This window comes from Talaromyces proteolyticus (genome assembly GCF_021365285.1).
Source record: "Talaromyces proteolyticus strain PMI_201 chromosome Unknown BGW36scaffold_4, whole genome shotgun sequence".
Lineage (NCBI taxonomy): Eukaryota > Fungi > Ascomycota > Eurotiomycetes > Eurotiales > Trichocomaceae > Talaromyces > Talaromyces proteolyticus.
Window position 1 is genome coordinate 1,354,432 of NW_025764280.1, and position 22,143 is coordinate 1,376,574.

Below are 22,143 nucleotides of genomic sequence, written 5' to 3' on the forward strand. Positions count from 1 at the left end.
CTTCCAGAAGCCACTCACGCCGGTGCCTCTGATGATATCTCAGCGCTAACGTCGATGTTCATGGGTTATGGAATCCTTAGTCTATGAGGATTCGCCTTTGGCAGATTATCTCGAGGGTATTGTCCCAGCAACTCCATAGCAATCAATAGAGCTGACACTTTCGATTATGGTAGGCGAGGGTGAGCGAGAACAATATTGGACGCCACAAGATATTGATTTTGATATGGGAAACGAAGACGCCGTCCCGAATTTCGCCCCAAGGGGAGCCTCGTCGTTACAAAGTCGCATTCGAAAACAAATTCCTGCACCGTTGGTATTACCTTCGCTAAAGGATAAAGGAACACTTAGAAAGATCCATCGTACATGCTTAGTGAGTGGTTTTTCCCTTGTTCAATAGGTATTGTAGAGAGTTATAGAGGAAAGGCTAATCAATTTGCCTCAGTCCGCCGTTAGCTCTCATATCGGGAAACACGACAATGAAAGATTCTTGGAACAATTCGGTTACGTGATCGTTGCTTCAAATCTGTTGGATGAATACAATGCTTCTTCTCATGTATCTGCAACCAAGAATACGCTCTCGAATGCAGCTGGCTACGAACCTCTTTCATTTTCAACCACGGTCGGTCTAACCGGGGCAGTTGTCACCGCTGCCACATCATTTTTAATAGTGGGTTTAATCCACTGGAGTCGTTCACGATCAAGCTCGGGTTTAAACTCTAAACGAGTCGTTATACTGTTAATCGTATTACCACTTGTTGGGGTGGTGTTTTACGCCTTTGCAAGGCGCCAGTGGCTCAAGTTTGTGAGACATCAAGCTGTTCAAGGAGCATCTCTGTTCATCAACCATGCCCAAAGCTTCGATTCAGTCGTATCATCATCTGTTTTATTTATTCAAGAGGTGGAGCTTGTTTCAAGAGGATACAGGATGTACGCAAATCCACCATCACTTCTGAAAGCTTCTTCGTACTAACTCCTCCACAGAAGCACGCCTTTACCCCCAATCAGTCGACTAGAGGAGACAACTCAACTCCGGCGATGCCTGAGACTGCGTCGTACTATCTCCGAGTGCTTGGTTTCCATGCTTGCGCGATATGTTGAGTCACAACACAATATTAGACAGCTTACTGATTCCGCCAACCTGGAGAAGTACTATGACATCTATGAGATATCCACAGAGGAGCTGACCGATGCAAGTTCGGCTCCACTAGATTGTATAGTAGATGATCAGTACTCACTAAGGTTCCTTCGAACACTATTTAGCCGACTATACACAGTGCGAAAGAGCATATTATGCTGTCTATTGGCTCTCAAAGCAGGAGGGAGTGGTGCAGACATTGTCTCTTGGACTTCTGCAGTGGAGGAGATGCACACCTTGTCAACAGCTACAAGCAATGCAACGAATAAAATTATTGACATACTCAATGAACAAGACCGTGAGTCGGGTTAGTTCTGATACAAATGATCCTATCTAATTGTTAATAGGCGACATTCCCCCGCCGTCACCGCTTGCCTCCGCCTCATCAACTGGTCGCGATACTCTTCGCGCACAGGCTCGACGACTGAATTCACTCTCGCAAGGCATCCGAGCTCTCCACGCCAAAATGCACGTGATGCGAGAAGAATCAGATGGGAATATTCCCCAAGAAGCGACTGAGCAGGACATTGGAGTTTCGTTGATGGCGCAATATGAATCCATCGGCTCCGATATCCGAGGGCTTTTACAGGAATGGGAAGCTGGAAAGGCTGCATTGCTCAACTCTTTGGAACAGCCTGGTGAGTCTGAGCGATTCTCTCTCGCATCAAGCGATGCGAAACTGCCGTTATCCCCAACGAGCAGTTTGGGGGGTCTGACGGCGGTAGATGGTAGCCCAACAAGTGCTCTTAGGGCCCTGAATGGAGAAATTCACTCTCCGTCTAACACAGAAAATTTGAACGAAATTGAGGAGATTCTTGAAGCTATCGTCATGCCCACTTCCCGGAAACGACAATCACTAACGCGTGAGGAGCGCATTGCCCGGGTGAAAGAAGACAGAGCGCAACAGGCTGCAGCTCGAGAGAGAGTGGACGCCAGTACGAACATGCTCAAAGAGCTTGAAACGGTCATCAAGCATCGGCCTCAAATGAAAAAGAGCCAGCGGATAACAAGTATCTGAGTGTACAAAGTGTTATTTCATTCTACGGTACATATTTCATTTGATCATATCTGGATATAAGCGTCGGCGTTCTAGGATTACACCTACATCGAAGAGGTGAGAATTGTGCTGGTGTATATTATTATTCGATGTTATATATGTGGCCATGAACTTTCTGTATAAATAATGGTTATACATGTATATCAAGGGATATCACTCCAAATATTATGTAGTTCCAAACTACAAAAACAAATGCCTGTTATTTCAACAATTGATAATAACATACGAAAGATTTCAATTGCTTTTTTTTCTCTCTATATCAACATTGCCATCCCGGTCATCAGTCAATGTCTCAGCTCTAGTCCACGTGTTCCGATGTAAGCTGCCTTACAGATACCAGACATTGACAATACTACATCGTCAACACAAGCCACTGCGGGCCAGTGGCATCTATCATTGATGTTGGCGATCGGTCTGCTAGGCAAGTACGGTAGTCTGAAATATAGTTATGTATTAATATATAATACAATAATAGTGGCCATTAATCGTACTTTCGAATATATTCGAACATTTAGTACGCAGCGATCAACAGTTTAACACCAATATCATTGGTATACCATCACCCGTTGACGAAAGTGGCTCCCGGCTCAGCCCAACGATCATCCCGGGACCATCCTAGACGCCTAATCGACCAGAGGGCCAAGGAACAGTGGCAGCGGGAATAAACGTCGATAAGTCGTTTCAGAATGGGTGTTGGGGTCAAAGTTTCAACGGACGGCGATGACATCATGGCCCTGTGGCAGCAGGGGCGCTCAGCCTTAGTCGCTGTCAATAACGTAATGACAAGGGGATAGCTAATTATGTGCGAGAAATATTGACATATAAGCAAATGAATAAAACAGCTTATTATCAACAACCGAAGCTGAGACATGATGTTAGTGATCCTTGGGAGTTGGCCGCATGTAGTAGTCCAAAAAAAGTTGAGACTTGGCCATTGCGCTGCTTGGTGATATCAATATCGCCTAAATCTAACAGATAAAGTGCTAACAGTGATACATGTTAATTAATAGTAATAGTAATAACAAAAGTAATAACATAGAAACTCGGAAGAGCAGAAACGAAAGCACTAAATTCACCCCTTCACCTAAGAGACTTGCGTTAATCGTGAGAGCTGCTTATCTCCTGCAGGAATCGTAGTAGTAATCTTGTATGTACGAAGTGTCATATCTGACAAATGACCGGTGGTCTTGTATACCCCCCTCCGCAGGTGGTGCGTCAGGTGGACGGTCATGTGTGTGTGTCGCACCACTAATACCACGTGCTTAGCCTAACTCCTAAATTACGAGACGAATTAGATAGCATGAATGGATCGAGATGACGATGTCCGTGTTTCACTTCCAGAGTACTGGGACGATGAAAGGACTGGGCATGCTGTCTTGCATACAAGATGACGGAGGATGTCTGTTTACTTGTGGTTTCTTATGAGAGACTAAGCCTCAAAGTACAATATACCCCGTATCAATTGATGTTTATGTTGAACATCCACCCGAGGGAGAAAGAAAACGAGTCATGCAGATAACGCGGGGTATTGATATGCCTGTTGTTGATCTCCTAGGTGTCATCTTGGATATTTTGCATTGGCCAGTTATTATTAAATATTCTTCCTGGTGTCAATAGAGATGGGATGGGCAAGCGAGGTGTTAGATATAATATTTGAACCACCAATCATCTCATTTCAAGTCATCCGTCATACTCCCAGATTATTTGTGATTGTACACGTAGCTGAAAACGATTCATGTCAATCAAACATAAAAATAATTAATAATAATTATCAACATCTTGCTGGTATCAATCATAATGTTCTTGCGTGGACCTGCCATATGTGGCAATCGATATGGAATATCGTGCGTGCGCCGATTGGCACGAGAAAATCCCTCATGGATTAGCCAACCTGTCCCCTCCAACCGATACTAATGCCACGCCACCAGTCTTAATTCCCTGCAGGTCGCCCAAAACAGAAGCCCTAACGACGAACGCGCTTCGTACTGGCTGTCACTACGAAGCAATACCTGCCACGCGCACTGGGACAGGCCTCGGTAATGTTGCTTTATCTAGTTGTAGCAAGGTACAGCAGCATCCTGTACAAATGACTGCAGTTTATATACTAAAGCATGTGTATTCTCTAGTAATCACTTGTGGGGGGCCTGACACCTGGCTTTCACTTGGCATGCGTCGAGTTTTCGTACCGATTGCTACTAATTTCTCAGCTGGATGGAGATAAAAAATATCAATTGCGTGTGTATAGGCATCTGTATTTGTGTGTATTTGAATTTTCCTACTTTTTGCTATCCTTGGTACGAGAAATGAGCACCCCACGCACGAAACAATTACAGTGGGAGATCGATCCACAAGTCCACAACAGGAATCCCGGAAACTTGACGGGGAGAATTGGAGAAAATAGCCTTTGTACAATTCATTGCGATCGGCTGGTACCTTGGTTTGTTTTGTTCTCGCTAGTATGTGCTCATACAATTGTTCTTCATATGAACTCGAGGCTTGGGGTAACATCCCCGCCCGCTGGCTCTGATAATTACATGTTTTGTATTGAGATTACTACGCACCTCGGAGTATTTGTGCGCAGATGTACGAATTAATAATATGCTGGCCAATAATAATTATGCACAACATCATCGATCGTTGCTGAACCGTGCGTTGCTCTAAAACAGCAAATCTCGTCTGTGGCGTCCTGTCACTAACTCAACAGCCTGTCAGAGGGGCCCAAGTCATCTCAGCCTTTCCTAATCAGGTAAGATATCTCTTGCAGCCAAGCTGTTAGGCCAGTACGGAGTAGAAGGGATTAGCTTTTGCCTAAGAGCACCCTTGTGGCCGATCCTGAATTCAACGCTCGCTAATTGGCGGTCACGGAGTTGGTGGATTGCAGTCCAAGGCTTGTTTACTTTTCTCCTTCCTTTGCTTTTTCGTGTTTGGGCTAACCCGCATTGACACCATTCGATAATATATGGTCTTGACGATGATGAAACATTAGGTCCATGATTCTATGAAACTGGATATGGACACGGCCTAAGGTCAAGATGGGGTTTGATATACTCTATCCCGATGTCCTGATTCAAGCTGGTGGCTGAGACAGTAGTTAGGGCCTTAATCCGATCTATTCGCAATAATCTACGCTGGTTTCACCGCTTCTTCCAACCAGTAACGTCACCACTTCCGTATTCAGCATTCATCTCCATCATCTTTGCTTCTGTGGCATTATGGTATACACAATCTATTCAGTGAAAGTTTGACTATAAGTAATTACCTGACAGCTACCCGAGATGCTCGTCGTCTGCGTGCTAAGCAGCGATTAGTTAATGATTGACATATCGCGTGGTTTGCCATGATCGCAATCTGCTGACTTGCTAGTCGGTAGTCTGCAAGCATATGAAAGTGAAGATCAGCAGCGCATTAGACTCGAGTCCCGCGAGTAAGCAACTCTGAAGGAGCATAACTGAACTTCTACGACTGGACGGTGTGTTGACGGTTTGACTGGCATATTGATCAATCCCCCTCCAATCGCGAGAAGCTGTATAATTCTGTTGTATCTTGTTGGGCGATTAGTCTATTCATCTTCATGGTAGATAAAATGTGTACGGGAGTACGAAGGGATCCTAGCGCCGAGTACTGACAAATGCGGTCAGGATAAAAGAAAAAGAAAAAAAAGAAACGATTCAAGACAGTTACAGGGGCTTTACAGAGGCTCGTCTGATGTTATTATTATATCGAGATCGTTGTTACTGTTGAATTACAAATACCTTTGTCTGACTATGCGTGTTCACAGTTGTGGGGCCAAGGACGGTGAGAAAAAGAGGGCAGTGCGGTCTGCTGGAGGAGCTCCCGAAAGAATAACGTGACTCGTTGGCAGTAGTAACCGTCGATATTAGGACGGGATGCTAGTGGCCAGCAGGCTCGTAATGTGCAAGACTGCAGGTTTGTATTATTGTGAGTATTAATAATAAGTCTCGGTTATTATTTGTCGAGCCGTTCCCGGGCGGCAGGCTGGTCACGTGAGGATAAAATACCGCCACCTGCCGAGCGTTACCGCGCATTACCGGCGGTATTACGTACACGGCCGTGCCAGGGAAAATGACCAAATAATAAGTTAACTTAGTTGTCTGACCAAGCCAAGCCCTAAGCTCCTCCCAGGGTCTGCTTTGGCCCTGCTGATGCTACCTTGCCCAGTCGTCACTGCGGTCTGGGAATAATACGCTGCAATTATTAGATGTTGCAGCATCTGCAAGCGGCCCATCGCTTATGTTGATTCTGCAGGGCAATGATGACTGCGATTGCATTGGCGGCAAGATGGAACTCATGCCACAGAGCCAACAGCAACACACACGGCGGCGTATCATACGGTACCAGAGTTGGACAAGAAGTGGAAATTACAGCAGAAAATTCTTTAAAGAAAAAAAGTAAAAGCAAAGAAGAGACTTGGTACTGCATAGCCGACCGCCGGAGGAGCACGCATTCTGGCAGCTAATAAAAATAGATAATCGCGCAGCCAGTTGACCAATAGTCCAATACTAAGTGACTGAGTCGGCCGTTCCCTCATTGGGGCGCCGCTGCAGAAGTTTTCTCTGCTACTGCCACAGCCGGCGCGCAGTGGCGACCCGCTGTGCCCGTTATTCTGGCCTGGTAATTTACACAGCCGTTACGCCGTTTCTTACCGCCAGTGCTGCATCGTACCCGCCGCCGCCTGCACATCACGGATCCCACTCTCAAGCCAGTCACTTGCGAACTCTTCCTGCAATTTTACCACTACAATAATAATTATCCCGTTCCTTCTCCTCTCCTTTTCTCTCTTCTCATTCAACCACGACAACCGCGCCGTCACTCTTGCTCTCGCCTTCGCTCTCCCCCCTCTTTTTTCCCCTGCGCTACTCCATCCTCTCCCACTGGTCTTCCGAACCACCCTCCATCCTTCAAACCCGTTTCCATAACTGGTGCCGCTCTCGCTGCTGCGTTCTCCCGGCCTGACCATATCGTCTCTGACTACACCGACTCCTCCGTCATTACCGTTTCTCCTGCAGTCAAGATGTTGCCGTTTATATTATGACAATTTGCGTCCTCCCTGGGACACCTTGAATAACCATCGTGCGTGAACAGCAAGCTCGGTCTATTCCTCAAAGATCGACATCGCAGGAGCTGTTCTCTCTAGAAGATTGTATCTTCCTCCATATCACCTCGCTTTCTCACCAACTTCGAACCGACCTTCATCCTGTCATACATGGCTCACCACCAGCACAGTGACTCACGAAGAGGCCCAACGCTCTATCACTTTTTGAAAATGGTCTTCTCTACGGATTCACCCACACTTTCCGCTGGCCAGGATGTCGAGGTGATAGACGACGGCGACGAACCTCCCGATCGACACCCTGCGCATCATATATCCCCCGCTCACTCTAATGCTGACCGGGTCTATGTCAAGTCGCCCCCGACGATGATGGAAAGAAAAGAGTCTCTTCTCACCCGTGCTCTCTTGAGAAGCCCGGATCTCGGTCCAACTGACCGCAGCGACAAAGCTTCTTATCCCATCAGCAATGCTAGCGGCCACTCCACCGCTGAGCTGACTAGCGATGGCGACCTCACAAGCCCAGCCTACTCTAACACCTCTAGCCCGCCACATCTTCAAACCCTACACTTATCCCAAATTATTGAACCCAAAATCGTTGCCCCGCCATCGGATCCCAGCGAATCTAAAGTGGAGGCTGATTTAGGCCGAAAACGTTGCATTAGTTTTGCCTGTGCGCGCCGGGCAGATCGGCCAAAAGAATCCGAAAAGAATAATGCTCTTGACAAGACAAACGTCAGCGACGAGCCGCCAAAGCGCAAGACTACTCTTACTTTTGCCTGCCCTTCCCGTAACAGTGATACCAAATTTTCGACCCCATACCGAAGATCTGCCTCGCAGTCTCGCCCTCGCGGCTCTCCTGCCCCAGCATCTCGCCATCGCATTTCGAACCAGGATGGCCCAGCTCACAGTCCATCTACCAAGGAAATTTCGGCTGGCAAAGCCTCAAAGAAACCCGGCAGTATTCACACAAGTGGGTTGGGGGATTTCCAGCCGTCAGAAGAGACTCGCTTTCATGAATTTGCGAGCTCTCTCGAAGAAGTCGACGAGTGGATGGTGGGCCCGACTGAACATAAAGAAAAGATTACGTTGAACGACTGTATGAAGAAAGAAAACGCTATCCGACGACTGGGCGAAGAAGCTGAAGCTGAAGCTATTGAGGAGGAAGAAGAGGAAGAAGACTTAGCAGATGGCGACGATGACGGCGAGACCATTCATGATTTCTCTTCCGACGACGGCAACGAGTCCGATAATGAGGCGGGCTTCGCTGATTCGGACGATGAGAGTGATGACAACTCGGAGTATGAATTTTGGGCACCATCTACAACAACCGCCGCCACGAGTGCCGATAATATGGATTTCGTACGTTTAGATACCGACCGTCGGAATTCAAACACGTCTTTGGAGTCTCTGAAGCGTGATACCGAACATTCTCGTTTCTCAGCTCCTTCTCAGATAAAAAAAGGTCGTCGCCCTATCAATATCCCAAGGACTGAAACACCAGATCTTCCAGACAGCACTGATTTTGTATGTGGTACGCTTGACGAAGATCGCCCTCTGGAGGCTGCATATATCTCCGCCATGGAAGAACGTCGTCGAAAGAAACACGTTCCCATCCCGCAGGATATTGATCCCAGCTTTCCAGCCACAGACCCGGAAGATCAAGAGGATGATGATTTAGAAGAAGAAAATGCCGAAGACGAAATTATGGAGGCTGCTGCCAAGATTGAGGAGGAGCTTTTACGGGGCCGACGCAAAGGACCGTCAAGAACCTCACCGCGCATCTCTCCTCGACGCGTCCATTCTCCAGCCCCACGCAAAGCTGGCCAAATTTCGCCCAAACGGTTGAAATCACCGGCGCCCAAGTCCGCTGCTACTGGTGGGGTCAACTTACCTGTCCTTGCGGCTCCTGTTCCAGCAACTGGTGTCAACATCACCGGCCCAGTACGGCGGCCTCATTACAGTCGTACGAAATCTCTACCCAGGACTCCAAACCCGTTCTTTCTAAGGCTTGAAAAATCGAGGCAGTCGATTACGCAAGCGTCATCGCGTTCTTCCTCGCCAGAACGAGCAATTTCACGCGGCCGCGAACTTCACACGCGCGGTCCTATCGATATTATCCAAGGTCTTGAGCGTAAGCGACAGAAGCGCAAGGAAAAATTCTGGCGCCAACATTGTCGCAAGACTGCCAAAGAACAAACAGAGCGCCGTACGAAACATGGCAAGGGTGCCGAGCGTATGAAAGAACTTGGTCTTGAGGTTGCCGAGCGCTTCAAAGCTTACGGTGTTACCAAAGATACCCAGCTTGTTCTATCTGTCTAGATTGACCATGACTGGAATGTGATATCGATAAACACTCTTTCACTCCGTTTTCATGTACATACTATTACCAACATATTTGATTTATTACATTCATTGCTCTCTCATGGTCTTGGAGAGCATCATCCGGAATTTAACGAAATGCAGATTAAGAATTCGATTTCCATGCATTTACAGGCGGTCGTTTCAATTTCATCAATTTTTCTCTTTTCTTTTCCACGTTGAAAGTGCTTTGCAGCTGTTTCCGCTTATGGATTTCTTTCTTCGTACTTTTGTTTCTCTTTCAAAGCATGTTTTGCTTGCTCTTTCAGATTGGTACAGGGATGAGCATGGATATACCCTTGAGTTTGTATGTAACAGTCTATCAATACCGAACGAGAGAGCATGGTTCTCAAGTTGAATGAAAACAAGTATCATTACTTCATCATAATATCCGCTGTCCACGATTTAGCGCGTACACGTATTCTTAAGGCATGGTTTATTTTTGGGTCGAATTCTATGCAGAAGTGTCGTTGGGTTTATGTGAGTGACGACTTGCCAATCCAAATGCCTAGTCGACACCTGACAACGCAGGCACCAAGTCAAGCCAAGGCCGTGCCGAGTCTAACGACACCTCGCCAATTCCTCTCCGGTCTCAACGCCATTATCTATTCCAACAAAACCCCCATCACGCTGTCACGATAAACCTACCTACGCTCCCCGATAATTTCTTTTCGGCTCTTTCTTTTGTTCTTTTTCACGCTCAGTCGCACGTCCACAGCAAAGCAAGTCGTTCACCATGTGGATTATCAACTGGTGTAAGTTTTCTTCCTCTCCTCGAATTCTTAACCAGACGCCATGCGACGATCTTTTGATCATCGGTCTTTCGATTTCATACTCAATTCGACCTACAATATTACCTTGTTGATCAACTTTTGTGTTCATGACGAAGCTTATTCCATTTTGATACAGTCTACGATGTCCTGGCCTCCCTAGGACTTCTTAATAAACATGCCAAGCTCTTGTTCCTCGGCCTAGACAACGCCGGCAAAACGACCCTACTATACATGCTAAAGGTGGGTATTCATTGTGATGGAAGCACTTGCTTTAGGAGCTAGATTACGGGATGCATTGACGACGGGACAATTCAGATGCTAATCATATTTGCGATGACAGAATGACCGGGTAGCAGTTTTGCAGCCCACCGCCCACCCAAGTACGTCCCTTGTCGGGCTTGGAAATGAATCAGAAGAAATGGCTGACTGAAATAAAATAGCGTCAGAGGAACTCGCCATTGGTAACAATCGATTCACCACTTTTGACCTCGGCGGCCATCAACAAGGTCAGCGCCATCTCTTTCTCCCTTCGTCTGACAAAGATTTGCCTAATATATCATTTTCCAGCCCGCCGTCTATGGAAGGATTACTTCCCCGAAGTCAGCGGCATCGTCTTCATAGTCGATGCTGTAGACGAAGAGCGATTTCCCGAAGCCAAGGCCGAATTAAGCGCACTACTGGCGATGGAAGAGCTCTCCAAGATTCCATTTTTGGTACTGGGAAACAAGATTGATCATCCGGAGGCTAAAAGTGAACAAGACCTTCGTATCCAGTTGGATCTCCCCGAAGGAGTTACGACGGGAAAGGGCAAGGTTCCTCTCGAGGGTATTCGACCTATTGAAGTTTTCATGTGCAGTATTATCATGAGACAGGGTATGTTGGTGCTCTATATTAGCTGTTATATATACTAATTTGGTTCGAATAGGATACGGCGAGGGAATCAGATGGCTCGCACAATACGTTTAAGGAATACCTTCCATTTCAGATGACGGGATGATTGCCTAGCATGATGCCTGAGTGACGATAATGAAGACAAGGGGCTGGCGAAAAGAAGGATGAATACTAATCTCGAAAATGAGTCTATCACCCAATTTTCAACGATTGCCTCCGCTCTCGCTCTTCGATATGTAAAAAGGATCACGTACACAGTCATCTCATGTCCTCAACCAGCTAGGCCATCCTCATCATGACCGTCTCATACCTCTTTACTTCGCTCAACTTAATCTCAGAGCCCCATATACAGGTGCCTTATCAGTCTTTTGCAACTCAATCTGTCGTATGGATTGACTGGTTAAATTGGTTTCAATTCGCTATATCACATGTATTTGTCCTTTTATGTCTTTTTTTAAAGCGAATCAAATTATATGTTAGTTTTTGCTGTTACTCTCAGGAGAATATCATAAACCACCAAACTTTATCATAATGAAGGATTAATTGATATGCCGAATAGATACGAATTTCATCTACATGGTACCAGTTCGACGAGCGGACAGTTTAACATTGAATGAAATACTTCTTCCTTTGGTACTGATGAACATCCCTGAAGCTCCAGACTCTCCAATACGTGAAAATACGTATGGGCGGTATATGCCTACCCAAATGCACCAAGTACTTACAACTAGGATATTCCCGTAGTCAGTTCTAGGAAATGGCGTTATAATTAGTACAATGAGGATTCATGATAAGATGATTAAACAAGGCTCATTCATATTCTTAACTTGTGACGTCTCCCTCTCTGTTCGCCGAATATATTACTGATTTGGTCTCGTTGTGTCTTGTCGCCACGTTCGCGCACTTCCTGCTGACCTCCCATAACAAAATGAAGAATCCTGTTCCCTGCCAACTTGCGAGAAGAATGTGAAAAAAAACCTAGTGGATCAGACGAAACAATGAAATGAAAAGTAACGCACAAAACCTGGAAAAGTGCTAGGCCATAATATAGGATACAACAAGGATTATTATCTTGCTTGCTACTTATACCCATTTCCAGGGTTAAAGATAGCTGACAAGATATAATAAATTCGGTCCTCCCGGGTAGAAACAGCCCTTCCCTCGCAATTCGATATAGCCCTTTCAGGAAAAATCACACACTAATGGATAGTCGAATTTATAGAAAAATAAGAAAGAAACTCAATGGGCGCAACGCGGCTGTGAAAACTGTATGTGGATGATCGATGGCGCATCATCGGCGGCGATGACAGAATGTTGGTCAAGTAACGTCGGGCATCAGGTCATTCGGTGGCCTGGCCATATCGGTGATCGAATGGTTGGGTGATTATCTCCGTCCGAACCTGCTGCACATGGAAAAGCTCGTATATTTTCTTTTACTTCTTTTTCTGCTTTCGCGGAGGAGTGATGGGTCTGCCAGTGCTTATACCCCCGTGAACGTACTTTTGTTTCTTTTCGGCTGGTTTCAAAATCTGGACAAATCGCTATTAGAAGATCGAAATCCAAAAGTGGAAAAAGCTCTCATACCTGGAATGAACAAAGTAAGCTCTCATCAACACTCATCATCGCTCCAGCGTTGTCAAATTCCCCACAGTAATTGGGTGCACTGAACAGCGTCACCAATTGCCGTTTTGAGAAAAACTCATAGCCATCTTCAACGACTTGATGAGCACGACAGATGAGGTCCATGTCGTGTTTCTGTAGGAATCGTGACACAACGTCGGGGCCGAATGTGAATGAGACACCTCGGTCGTTTTCGCTCCAGCCGGTTATGTCTTTGTCCGGATCGGACCATAGCAGATCGCAGAGCAGACCGCAGTCGGGAATCTGTCAAAAAAATCACGGGTCAGAATTGAGCTGCAAAGCTCGACAAGCGAGTAGCTCCAATAGCCTCCACTTTTTACATAAAACACAAAACCCTCGTCAGATGGTATCACACTTACATCAGTAGGGCGCATGACCCGGCGGATTTGCTCCATTGAATTGAGATCAGGACTCAAACCTCCATGCATAGTGAAAATCTTCTCATCGATAATGGCGGCAATCGGTAGGCAATTGAAACAGTCCGTGAATGTCTTCCACAATTTGATGTTGTATCGGCGCTTGCATTCATCGTAGAAGCCATAGATACGGTTAATCGAAGCACATTCGTGATTGCCACGAAGGATGAAGAAGTTTTCAGGGTATTTGATCTTGTACGCTAGCAACAGACAAATAGTCTCGAGCGACTGTTTACCACGGTCCACATAGTCTCCAAGGAACAGATAATTTGCTTCGGGAGGGAAACCACCGTATTCGAAAAGACGTAACAGGTCGTAATACTGGCCGTGAATATCACCACAGATCTATCACCGGTCCGTGAGTAAAAATTCGCACCATACACACGGGGATGTGCACATACCTTGATTGGCGCCTCAAGCTCTAGCAAGATGGGTTGTGAGATGAAAATTTCTCTAGCCTTGGTACATAAGTGGCGAATCTCGGATTCCAAGAGTTGTACTTGTTTCCCTGGCCGGCTACCCCTCACCTCCAACAGTCTATCAATGATAGAATCTAGATCAACATCGCCTTGGTCGGCCATGACGTGCCACCGCTTAAAAGAGACACGAAAGCGAAGGTTAGGAGGTCGAGGAGGGAAGGGAGGGAGAAAGAAAAAAAAATAGATGTTCCCCGAAGACTGTCCGCTTTGTTACTGAATAAGGATCCAATCTATTCTGAAGCTGAAGTAATGAAAACGCGTTAGCAAAGTTTCGAAAGATTGTTTTCAAGACATTCCAATTCTATTGATTTGGGATGAAAGAAAACTGGGTGTCTGTGAGTTTTGGGCAGAAAATTGCATTGGACGCGATGTCGCACGCGTTTTATGAAACGTAGGGGGTTGGCTCATTCAACAGGGATGGGGAGGAGTCAACTCACAGACAGGGAAGAAAAGCTTCAAGCTCCCGGTGTGCTGGTCGAAGAGCGGGCTGGATGGGGTTAGGCCACTAGGCCGCAACGATGAAGTCCTGAAACAGTATCTTCTGGTTGGAAATCACAAGTTAACGAGAGAAGCAGCAGATCTGAGACTAGGTAGCGCTGGGGCGATGACTTTCTCGAAGGTGACGAAAAAACGGCGCCGGAAGGTTTGTAGCCCCAAAGGGAACGGGAATCACGAACAAGTCAATTACGCGTCAACGTCTCAGCTGAGAAGAAACGAATAAATATCCGTGAGCTGGATGGAGATGCAGACCAGATCTGTTTTAACTCGATCGTGGTGGCGGGGATGGAAAGAGATTTCGGATTTCTGGCAACTATCGACCACCAAGGGCGGGTTGTGCGAAGAGTGAGCGAACGAGGCGCGATCGTCAGCAAGGTCGAGGCTGTCGAAGAGGCAGGCAGAGTTCAGGGCGACTGATTGCGATGAATGCACAAGAGCGAAGCGATGCAACGGTTGTGGTGGTAGAACTTTTAGGGTTTTTGAAGCCGTGCAGCGCAAAGGGAAGAGGAGGGGGGAAGGAAAAGCACCAGTGGAGGTTGTGGTGGACGCAGAAAGCGAGGGAGGCGCTGGGTGGGAGTCGGGCGGGAAGTTGCTGACTACACTCGTACAAGTTAACAACAGTGAATGATCTACCTACCGACCCAACCCAGTATTATTATTATTATTATTATTATCATCATTAATCATTACTTATTAGCATTCTCTTTTGGCCAGATCAATCCTATACATGTGACGATAACTAGCTAGTCATCACGGTTTGATAATCGATCCTTACATACAATATGTAACTAGCTGGCAGTCATACTTGACAATTTTATGGTACAGCTTGGAAATCGCTTTCTTATCATTCATTATAGCTGTTGCTTGGTCCGGTTTTCTGGTGGTCTTCCCTGTTGTAGATTGCGCATCCCAGTCATTATGATCCAATTCGTTGACTCACCTGCGCTACAGCCTACGCTTCTTATTTGCCTACAGGCGATCTGCCTGGGCCGTAGAATGTCGCGGCCTCGGCTCCACCGGGTGATGTTTGTATACAGTCATTGACTGATTGGCTCGCCTCTTTGCATTAGGATTTTTGATGGGGGTTCACTTGTTCTCGGTGGAGAGGAGGCAAATCGTCGACTGCGTCTCGAGTAGCCTGAGCGCTCAACGGGTCGCACTAGGACGGATTTCCAGAAGCCTATATGGGGAGTTGCAGAGTTGCATACAAGTGGAATCTGGCTTGGTGATTAGGCTATTATTATCCTGCACAAGGCCGCTGTCAATTGTGATTCGCCGAGCAGCCGCCGCATCTCGGTCTCGAAGAAGCCACCGCTGAGAACCTTTGGAAATTAGACTAGGATATGGATGTTGCAACATACTAATTATATTAATGGAACAGCACAGAATAACGAGATTAGCCATGCTGAGTAGAATGTCTTCGTTCAAATAACAAATTTTGTTTGTCTGAGGCAGAATATTTAGTGATGTACTCTATCTAACAATGAAATCAGGAGCCGAAATCGGGAAAATAAACCGATGTAGTATTTTGTGAATGCCTACTGTCTTTCTTACCTGCTAAGTTTTACTAGCTGGTATGACGAATAATGCTAGCAATTCAAAGGTAGTTAACTAACTGGTTATAGAGGAAGAAAGTAGCATCTAGGCAATATGGATCTGCAATTCCAGCATCGTAGAACTAATTAGGTAGGATTGATATGGTGGACGTTGACAGAACAACCCAACAGCGCCGCCTTCTCATCATACAAGCGATCCAACAACAACAAAGCTACAGAGAGAGAAACAAGGTCTTCCACAATACCACCCTCATGAAATTAACACAAAACATAATATCAGAGTTGCGAAATTCTTCAAGCACTTAATCATCAAAACATACCCACCCAAAATCGAATCCCAGAATAAAGCAAAGCTAACCAGAAACACCATATAGTATGCACAAAATTTATACAATCGAAAAGGGGTATATTCTTTTGGAAAAGAACAAACGGTCTCGCAAAAGGCACCAAAAGCGTTATCTCAAACCAGGCAAGTTATGATCGGCCGTATCTAGTCGTTGTTTTTCAAACGAAGAAAAAGTTGTAGTCAACCCAAAGTCTGTCCGCTCAGTATCAACTGGCTGCCAGGACGATTCATAGTAGTAGGACGCATAATAGATGCGTCAAACCCAGTTCCAGTGCGAGGAACTGAAATGCTCTGTTGCTTATGCTGCCAAGTCTCGTCGCCCAGGACACCAAGCCAGTTGCTGTTGCTGACGTCCTGTCTAAGAGTTTCTAGTTTTTGGCGATATGGATCATTCCAATCAAGATCGCGAATAACCGGTAAAGTCTCACGAGCACCATCTCGCTGAGTGGTAGATGCAACAATCTTCTTCACTGGCTCAGCACTGGATGTGACAGGAGCCGGTCTGGAGGTCATGTCGTCAGTTTCTGTGAAAGGATCTGAAAAGACGGACCCAAGAATCAGACTGCCCTGAGGGTTAGTGCCGGAAACTTCATTTCCCGTTACTGACTCCTTGCCGGAGGGGTCAATGATGCGGCGTCGTTGACTTTTTTTTCGACGTTCAGAGCCTTCCACTCGATCGATCACTCTGATAGACGGCGTGTCTTGACGTGTTGGGCCTGGCACTCTACTTACCGTCCTTTCCGGTTCGGGGTCAATTGAGCGAACAACAGGGGCAGCCTCGCGTTCAGCGGCTCGGTCAACTAATTGTTTTCTCTCGCTATACCCAGGGCCTGAAGCATCGATGATGATGTCTTCTGCATAACCAGGAGTGCTGCGGAACAGATTAAAGATGGTAACTCGATGCCCAGTGTGAGTTTTGGTGAAAGGGTTACCCGAAACCCAAATCTCTCGTATTTCAGGGAGACCGGTCAGTCGGGCTATTTCGGTAGGATCAGTCAGATTGTTATCTCGCAGATCGAGTCGTTCTAGGGAAAGAAGTCGTTCAATCCCGGCAAGGGATGACAAGCGGTTTCCTCGAAGATTGAGGGCCGTGATGGCAGGCAATGGGTTTCTGGCAATAGATCGCAAGGAGTCGATCATACAGTTGGACAAATTGAGCGCTCGCAGGGCGACCAGCGAAGCCAAACTTTCCGGGATCTGAGAGAAAAGATTTGAGGACAAATCCAACGAATGTAGTGTGTTGGCGACGGGAGTGAATCCATTCGCAGAGATACTTGTTAAAGAGTTATCGGCCAGACCCAAGTGGCGCAGGAACCGCCATTTCGTAACAGGGAGCACTCCTGCAAGGAGATTCGACGAACTACGGTTGGCATATGAGGACACTTCACTCGAATTGGAACTTCCGGAACCTGATCGAGCCAGTTTGTTGACAGAGTACCCTCGAGAATGTCGCGTCTGCCTAGCGGTAGGTGGGCGTGTAGGTGAATAGCTTCCTGTACGTCGGTGTCCATGAGTACCATCAGATGCACCTCGCATCATCGGGACGGCCTTGGGGCTGGTACTAGACGCCAGGCTAGAATCCGGAGCTGGAGATCCCGGGGCTGAGCTTGGCTTGCTTGCGTCATACTTGTACACTGGCTGGGGTGTAGAGCCACCGATATGACCTCCTAGGACTGGGGACGGCTGAGATTTAGAAGAACGTCGCCGGCGCTTATCGATGTCATCCAGAACGATCTTCGTTAGCAGATCAGCCGGATCATCCAAATTAGCCCGTTTCAGGGTCAACGTGCGCAGCTGTTCCGAGAGCCGGTCCCATCCGTAGAAAGAGCGGAAGTCAATATCGATGATTTCTAGGGCACTGAGGTTCTTGAAAGCGTGTAACGGGACGGCTGTATCCAGAGGAAATTCCTCGTAGCCACGAATGAGGCGGGCACGGTGATCCGGGGCTAGGCGAAGACAGGGGATCTTAGTGAAGGCAGAATATAGGTACTTGAGGTCGACCTCCAAAGCGGCCTTGGCCTTTTCGGATTTGGAAGTCTCTTTGGAGCCCATGCCGATGGTAGACCACAAAGCGCTCATCCCGGACATGACGCTACGAACACTAGATACGGAGTGTATGGAATCGCGATCCCCACGGGAACGACGCGGTTGATTCAAGAACGAGACGTATGAGGAGGAGGAGTCATTGTGTATGTTCTCCAGACGCACGTTCATCGAGCCTACAGGGATGGAGAGTTCCTCGAACTGAGAGAGGAGATAGAACAAGTGATGGGGGGTTAGAGTGAGTTTGGCGGGCTTGACATTGTGGGAAGTGAATTTGAGGGCGCCAAAGGACAGAGCGGCTGCCAGGCTTGATGAAGTCGAGGAGGCATATCCGGTGGACGGAGCTGACTGACGTCTTAGTTGAAGAGCGTTGGCCAAAGCCTTCTCGTGAGTGCGCACGAAACTGGCGAGGTTCTATATTACCGAGCATGAGGATCAGCGAAGGCTCTACAGGCGTTCTGGCATGTACCCACCTTGATAAAAAGCTGACCGTCTTCGGAGTTGAGTTTCTCCATTGTGTGGTCTGGTTTTTGTCCCTGGCGGCAAAGATGCAGGGAATAGATAGCGCTGAGGGTGAGCGCTTACGAACAGGACAGGTGGGTGAGGGCAGCGGTCGACATTTTGCTGGTCCGGCCAGAAAGAATATTCACGAAATGCAGGATCTGAGGAAAGGACAGATTAGTACGACTGGAATTATCAAGACAGAAATCATGAATCGGCAAGGACAAAATGAGATGAGTCAAGACGGAGGTGTCATCGGGCGCGAGGCGAAAAGCAAAAATGACCGGTCTGGTAAGAAAATCATAATCAAAGCAGGGCTTGCTTACACGGTCCACGAGACCCAGGCTGCACCTCTGACCCTGGCAAAGAATTTTTGCCCGACAACAGGAATAAACCACGATGCAGTGCAGCGAACAGAACAAGAGATGCCTCCCGAAGAGAACGAAGAGCGAGCAGGGAGAAAAATTAAGAATCAGACGATGTTGAATCCGACACGGTCGCTCTCGGCGAGGGAGGGGCTGCTGATAACAGCACAGCCGGCAGGAGCGACGGAAGGGATCGAGCAAGCAGGCCAGCCCTGTTCTTGTTCCTTACTCGAGCGCTGAAGAAGCAGGAGAGGGGGAATGGTTGAAGAGCAGAGAAACGGGGTATCCAGTGAAAAGCCAGGCAATATACAAAAATAAAAATAAAAGGACGAGCAAAGAAGCTCACGATCGAAATAAAACAATCCAAGGCAAAAACATAAACAATTACCACCGAGCAGCTGCCGCCTGTTCAGAGAGGCAGGCGGTTGACAGAACTGCCAGAGCAGGGCAGAGGAGAAGTTGATATTATGATGAGGATTGTATGAGAGTATTATTATTATGGCGGCGGTGGTATAATAATGATTAATGATAAATAACAACAACAACAGTATTGGGATTATTATGGTGGAGGTGCAGCATCCTTGGGTCCAAAATCAAATGGTCCCAAGGTTCGCGAGGACCAAATGACTGCGACCCATGGCGCAAGCAGCGGCGCTCCTGTGCCCTCAGCGCCCCTCCCCACCACCCTCGGAGGGCTAGCGGCAGGCTAGCACTCACTAGCCACTGTAGCCCACTGCAGCCAGCACCCGCTAATGCTGCTAATGCCGCTAATCGCAAGGCGCCTCAAGCGAGCCAGCCGGGATTGGCCAGAGCTAACTGCTCAACTTCATCCTGGAGTACGTAGAACGAGACGACGAGGACGGACGAGAGACGAGACAATGAGACGAATACTGGACAGGATGGATGGGAGTAGTGCGCACCATGTTATCTTGCTGATGACACTTGATAGATCGTACAGTCATCCGTCGTTCTGCTGTGATCGCCCAGGAATGTTCTGAGCCTGAGGTAATTACTCGTGGGCAACAAGCTGATAAGCCGGCCCATCGCGCTAGGAGAATGCAGCAGGACAGGCCGAAAAAGGCAGCGGCAGCCAGATATACTATTGTAATATTATTCTGTAGTCATCGTTAATTTGGCCATCATTGTTCGCATCCCTTGACTCGGATCTGGCGGCGAGAAAGAGCGCCGCCACAGGGCTGTTGCGGAAATGATATGATGACAAGGCGCTGCTCAGTCAGCGCGAGGGCTGATCGGCTCCTCAAATAATATAGATGAATAGATAGATTATCAGCAAGACTATCCGTACAGAAGGACCACGATAGAGTCGCAGTGCACAGGCGCAAATGCAACTGCCAACTGCCAGAAGGCAAAGGTGACCCTGTCACCTCGCGAAACAGAACGGGCCCCACAGGCAGAGCCCGCAGCGCACCCTCATTGGGCTATCATGCTGCTATCTGCACAGGCTAATTTCCGCGTCCACCAGTCGCGGCAGGCAATGCGTCAATGTGGCTAAGGGCGAGACGCATGGGCGAATCACGGGCCCGGCAACGCACCTTTCGGTATGCCACCCCCAATGATCTTGCACCCTAGCTGCGGTCATGCACTGCTCCGAGTGGCCCTGTCAATGTCCAGTGATCAGTCGTGCTTGCGGACCGCCCCTCCTCCTGGTGTAAGTGTGATTATTAGATCGATACGAAGTAAAATTCAATACCATCATCAGTCCCTCTTCATCGCCAATTCGACGAACGTGGTCTGCCCATAAAGAGGCTAAACGCCATATCAGATTGGCATTGGCTGAAACCTGGGAACCGTGGTAGCCGTGTCTCACCATGCGCCTCCCCCGTGATTGGCCGCTGTCAGGGAGAGTCGTTGACTTACTACTATGTATTAACTAATCAGCATCATCATCACCAAAACGGACATGCTAATTTACCACAGATCTTTAACCGGGGATCAGAATGCTGCATTCCAAAGATTGACTTTACTTTGTTACAGGCAGAAGCAAAAGAAAAAGGCAAAAGGTAAAAAGACCAAAATCCTTGTTATCGGCGGGGGAAAAGGGCCAAGTAAGGTGAGTGGCCAGTGACCACCCGCATGATCTGCATAGGCGATTCCTGCGAGTATCACCATCTGCATGCTGCTCTTCTCGTCTTTTGGTGTTTGCGCGATCGTCGCAGCTCTGTACGTAGTATGTACCACCCTGCAGACCCGAGAAGACTCGCAGGAAGCAAAAAGCAAAGAATGCAAAAAAAGGTTATCTCTCGTTGCGTGATTGGCCTCATGGCTCCCGATTACATGGGTGCTGCCTTCCTGCTACCAAGGACCTGATTTGGGGCATGGTGGTGGAACTGGCGGTGAGAACCAAAAAAAGAGACGCCAAAATAAAAATTGACGGGTGAAACATCAACTTACCCCTCGTGCCATGTCCTCATCCCGGCCGAAGATCCAATGCCTGTAGAGGGGCCTCTCGCATGACTGGCTGCTGGGGACCTTCTTATCGATCGTCCTCCACGGCGGGGGTTCTTATCAGGCTATCGTTCCTAATCGCTCCGGAGCATCCAATTAATCCGTCGCCAAGGTGGGGGAGAGGATCAGAGCGTCTCTGCCAGACTCGAGGGTGTACACGATTCCATTGCGACAACCTGGAAGGATTCCTCGTGCGATCGAGCAGGATTATCTTTCTGCTATAGATACTATCTCACTTTTTCTCATGAATACTTCTTCCTACTTCAATTCTGTGCCCCTACAAGATCGCCCATATGTAGATAGCGACATCTGTAAATTCGATCATCCATACGTCTATCCTCTAAGTACATGTAATATGCAGCATGCAGCCTGTAGGAACCTGCGGCCAAACCAATACTGTTCGGTGGCTAAGTGATCACCGCCTCCGTGCATGGAATAAAAAGCCATTCTGACGTCGATTGTCGCCACAGCTCATGCACGCGGTTTTTCGAATCAATAATCTGAGTCATGCCGCCAGCCACCAATGTCTATCCCCTCGTGGTTCTTA

At 47.6% G+C, this 22,143-nt stretch overlaps 6 protein-coding genes across 6 annotated transcripts; 4 read left to right on the plus strand and 2 right to left on the minus strand.

Annotated features, from left to right (window-relative positions):
- Positions 1–67: 67 nt before the first annotated feature.
- On the plus strand, positions 68–2,153 carry BGW36DRAFT_292815 (Mysoin-binding motif of peroxisomes-domain-containing protein; the record flags this gene model as incomplete). The annotated part of the gene is made up of 5 exons (XM_046210936.1): positions 68–116; positions 174–370; positions 443–927; positions 982–1,433; positions 1,483–2,153. The coding sequence occupies 5 exons, from the start codon at positions 68–70 to the stop codon at positions 2,151–2,153; spliced, it is 1,854 nt and encodes a 617-aa protein (XP_046074287.1).
- A 5,263-nt stretch (positions 2,154–7,416) lies between these two features.
- BGW36DRAFT_291595 (uncharacterized protein) lies at positions 7,417–9,582 on the plus strand (the record flags this gene model as incomplete). The annotated part of the gene is made up of 1 exon (XM_046210849.1): positions 7,417–9,582. The coding sequence occupies one exon, from the start codon at positions 7,417–7,419 to the stop codon at positions 9,580–9,582; it is 2,166 nt and encodes a 721-aa protein (XP_046074288.1).
- A 775-nt stretch (positions 9,583–10,357) lies between these two features.
- Positions 10,358–11,360, plus strand: BGW36DRAFT_292727 (small monomeric GTPase; the record flags this gene model as incomplete). The annotated part of the gene is made up of 6 exons (XM_046210928.1): positions 10,358–10,376; positions 10,531–10,634; positions 10,735–10,774; positions 10,835–10,900; positions 10,962–11,267; positions 11,320–11,360. The coding sequence occupies 6 exons, from the start codon at positions 10,358–10,360 to the stop codon at positions 11,358–11,360; spliced, it is 576 nt and encodes a 191-aa protein (XP_046074289.1).
- Positions 11,361–12,548: 1,188 nt separating this feature from the next.
- Positions 12,549–13,923, minus strand: BGW36DRAFT_447281 (serine/threonine-protein phosphatase PP1; the record flags this gene model as incomplete). The annotated part of the gene is made up of 4 exons (XM_046221719.1): positions 12,549–12,814; positions 12,870–13,169; positions 13,286–13,687; positions 13,744–13,923. 4 exons carry the CDS (start codon positions 13,921–13,923, stop codon positions 12,719–12,721), a joined length of 978 nt encoding a protein of 325 aa, XP_046074290.1. The 3' UTR covers positions 12,549–12,718.
- A 2,478-nt stretch (positions 13,924–16,401) lies between these two features.
- On the minus strand, positions 16,402–18,779 carry BGW36DRAFT_357241 (uncharacterized protein; the record flags this gene model as incomplete). Its single annotated transcript, XM_046213859.1, has 2 exons — positions 16,402–18,678; positions 18,738–18,779. The coding sequence occupies 2 exons, from the start codon at positions 18,777–18,779 to the stop codon at positions 16,402–16,404; spliced, it is 2,319 nt and encodes a 772-aa protein (XP_046074291.1).
- A 33-nt stretch (positions 18,780–18,812) lies between these two features.
- On the plus strand, positions 18,813–19,370 carry BGW36DRAFT_459739 (uncharacterized protein; the record flags this gene model as incomplete). The annotated part of the gene is made up of 1 exon (XM_046222063.1): positions 18,813–19,370. The coding sequence occupies one exon, from the start codon at positions 18,813–18,815 to the stop codon at positions 19,368–19,370; it is 558 nt and encodes a 185-aa protein (XP_046074292.1).
- Positions 19,371–22,143: the final 2,773 nt, after the last annotated feature.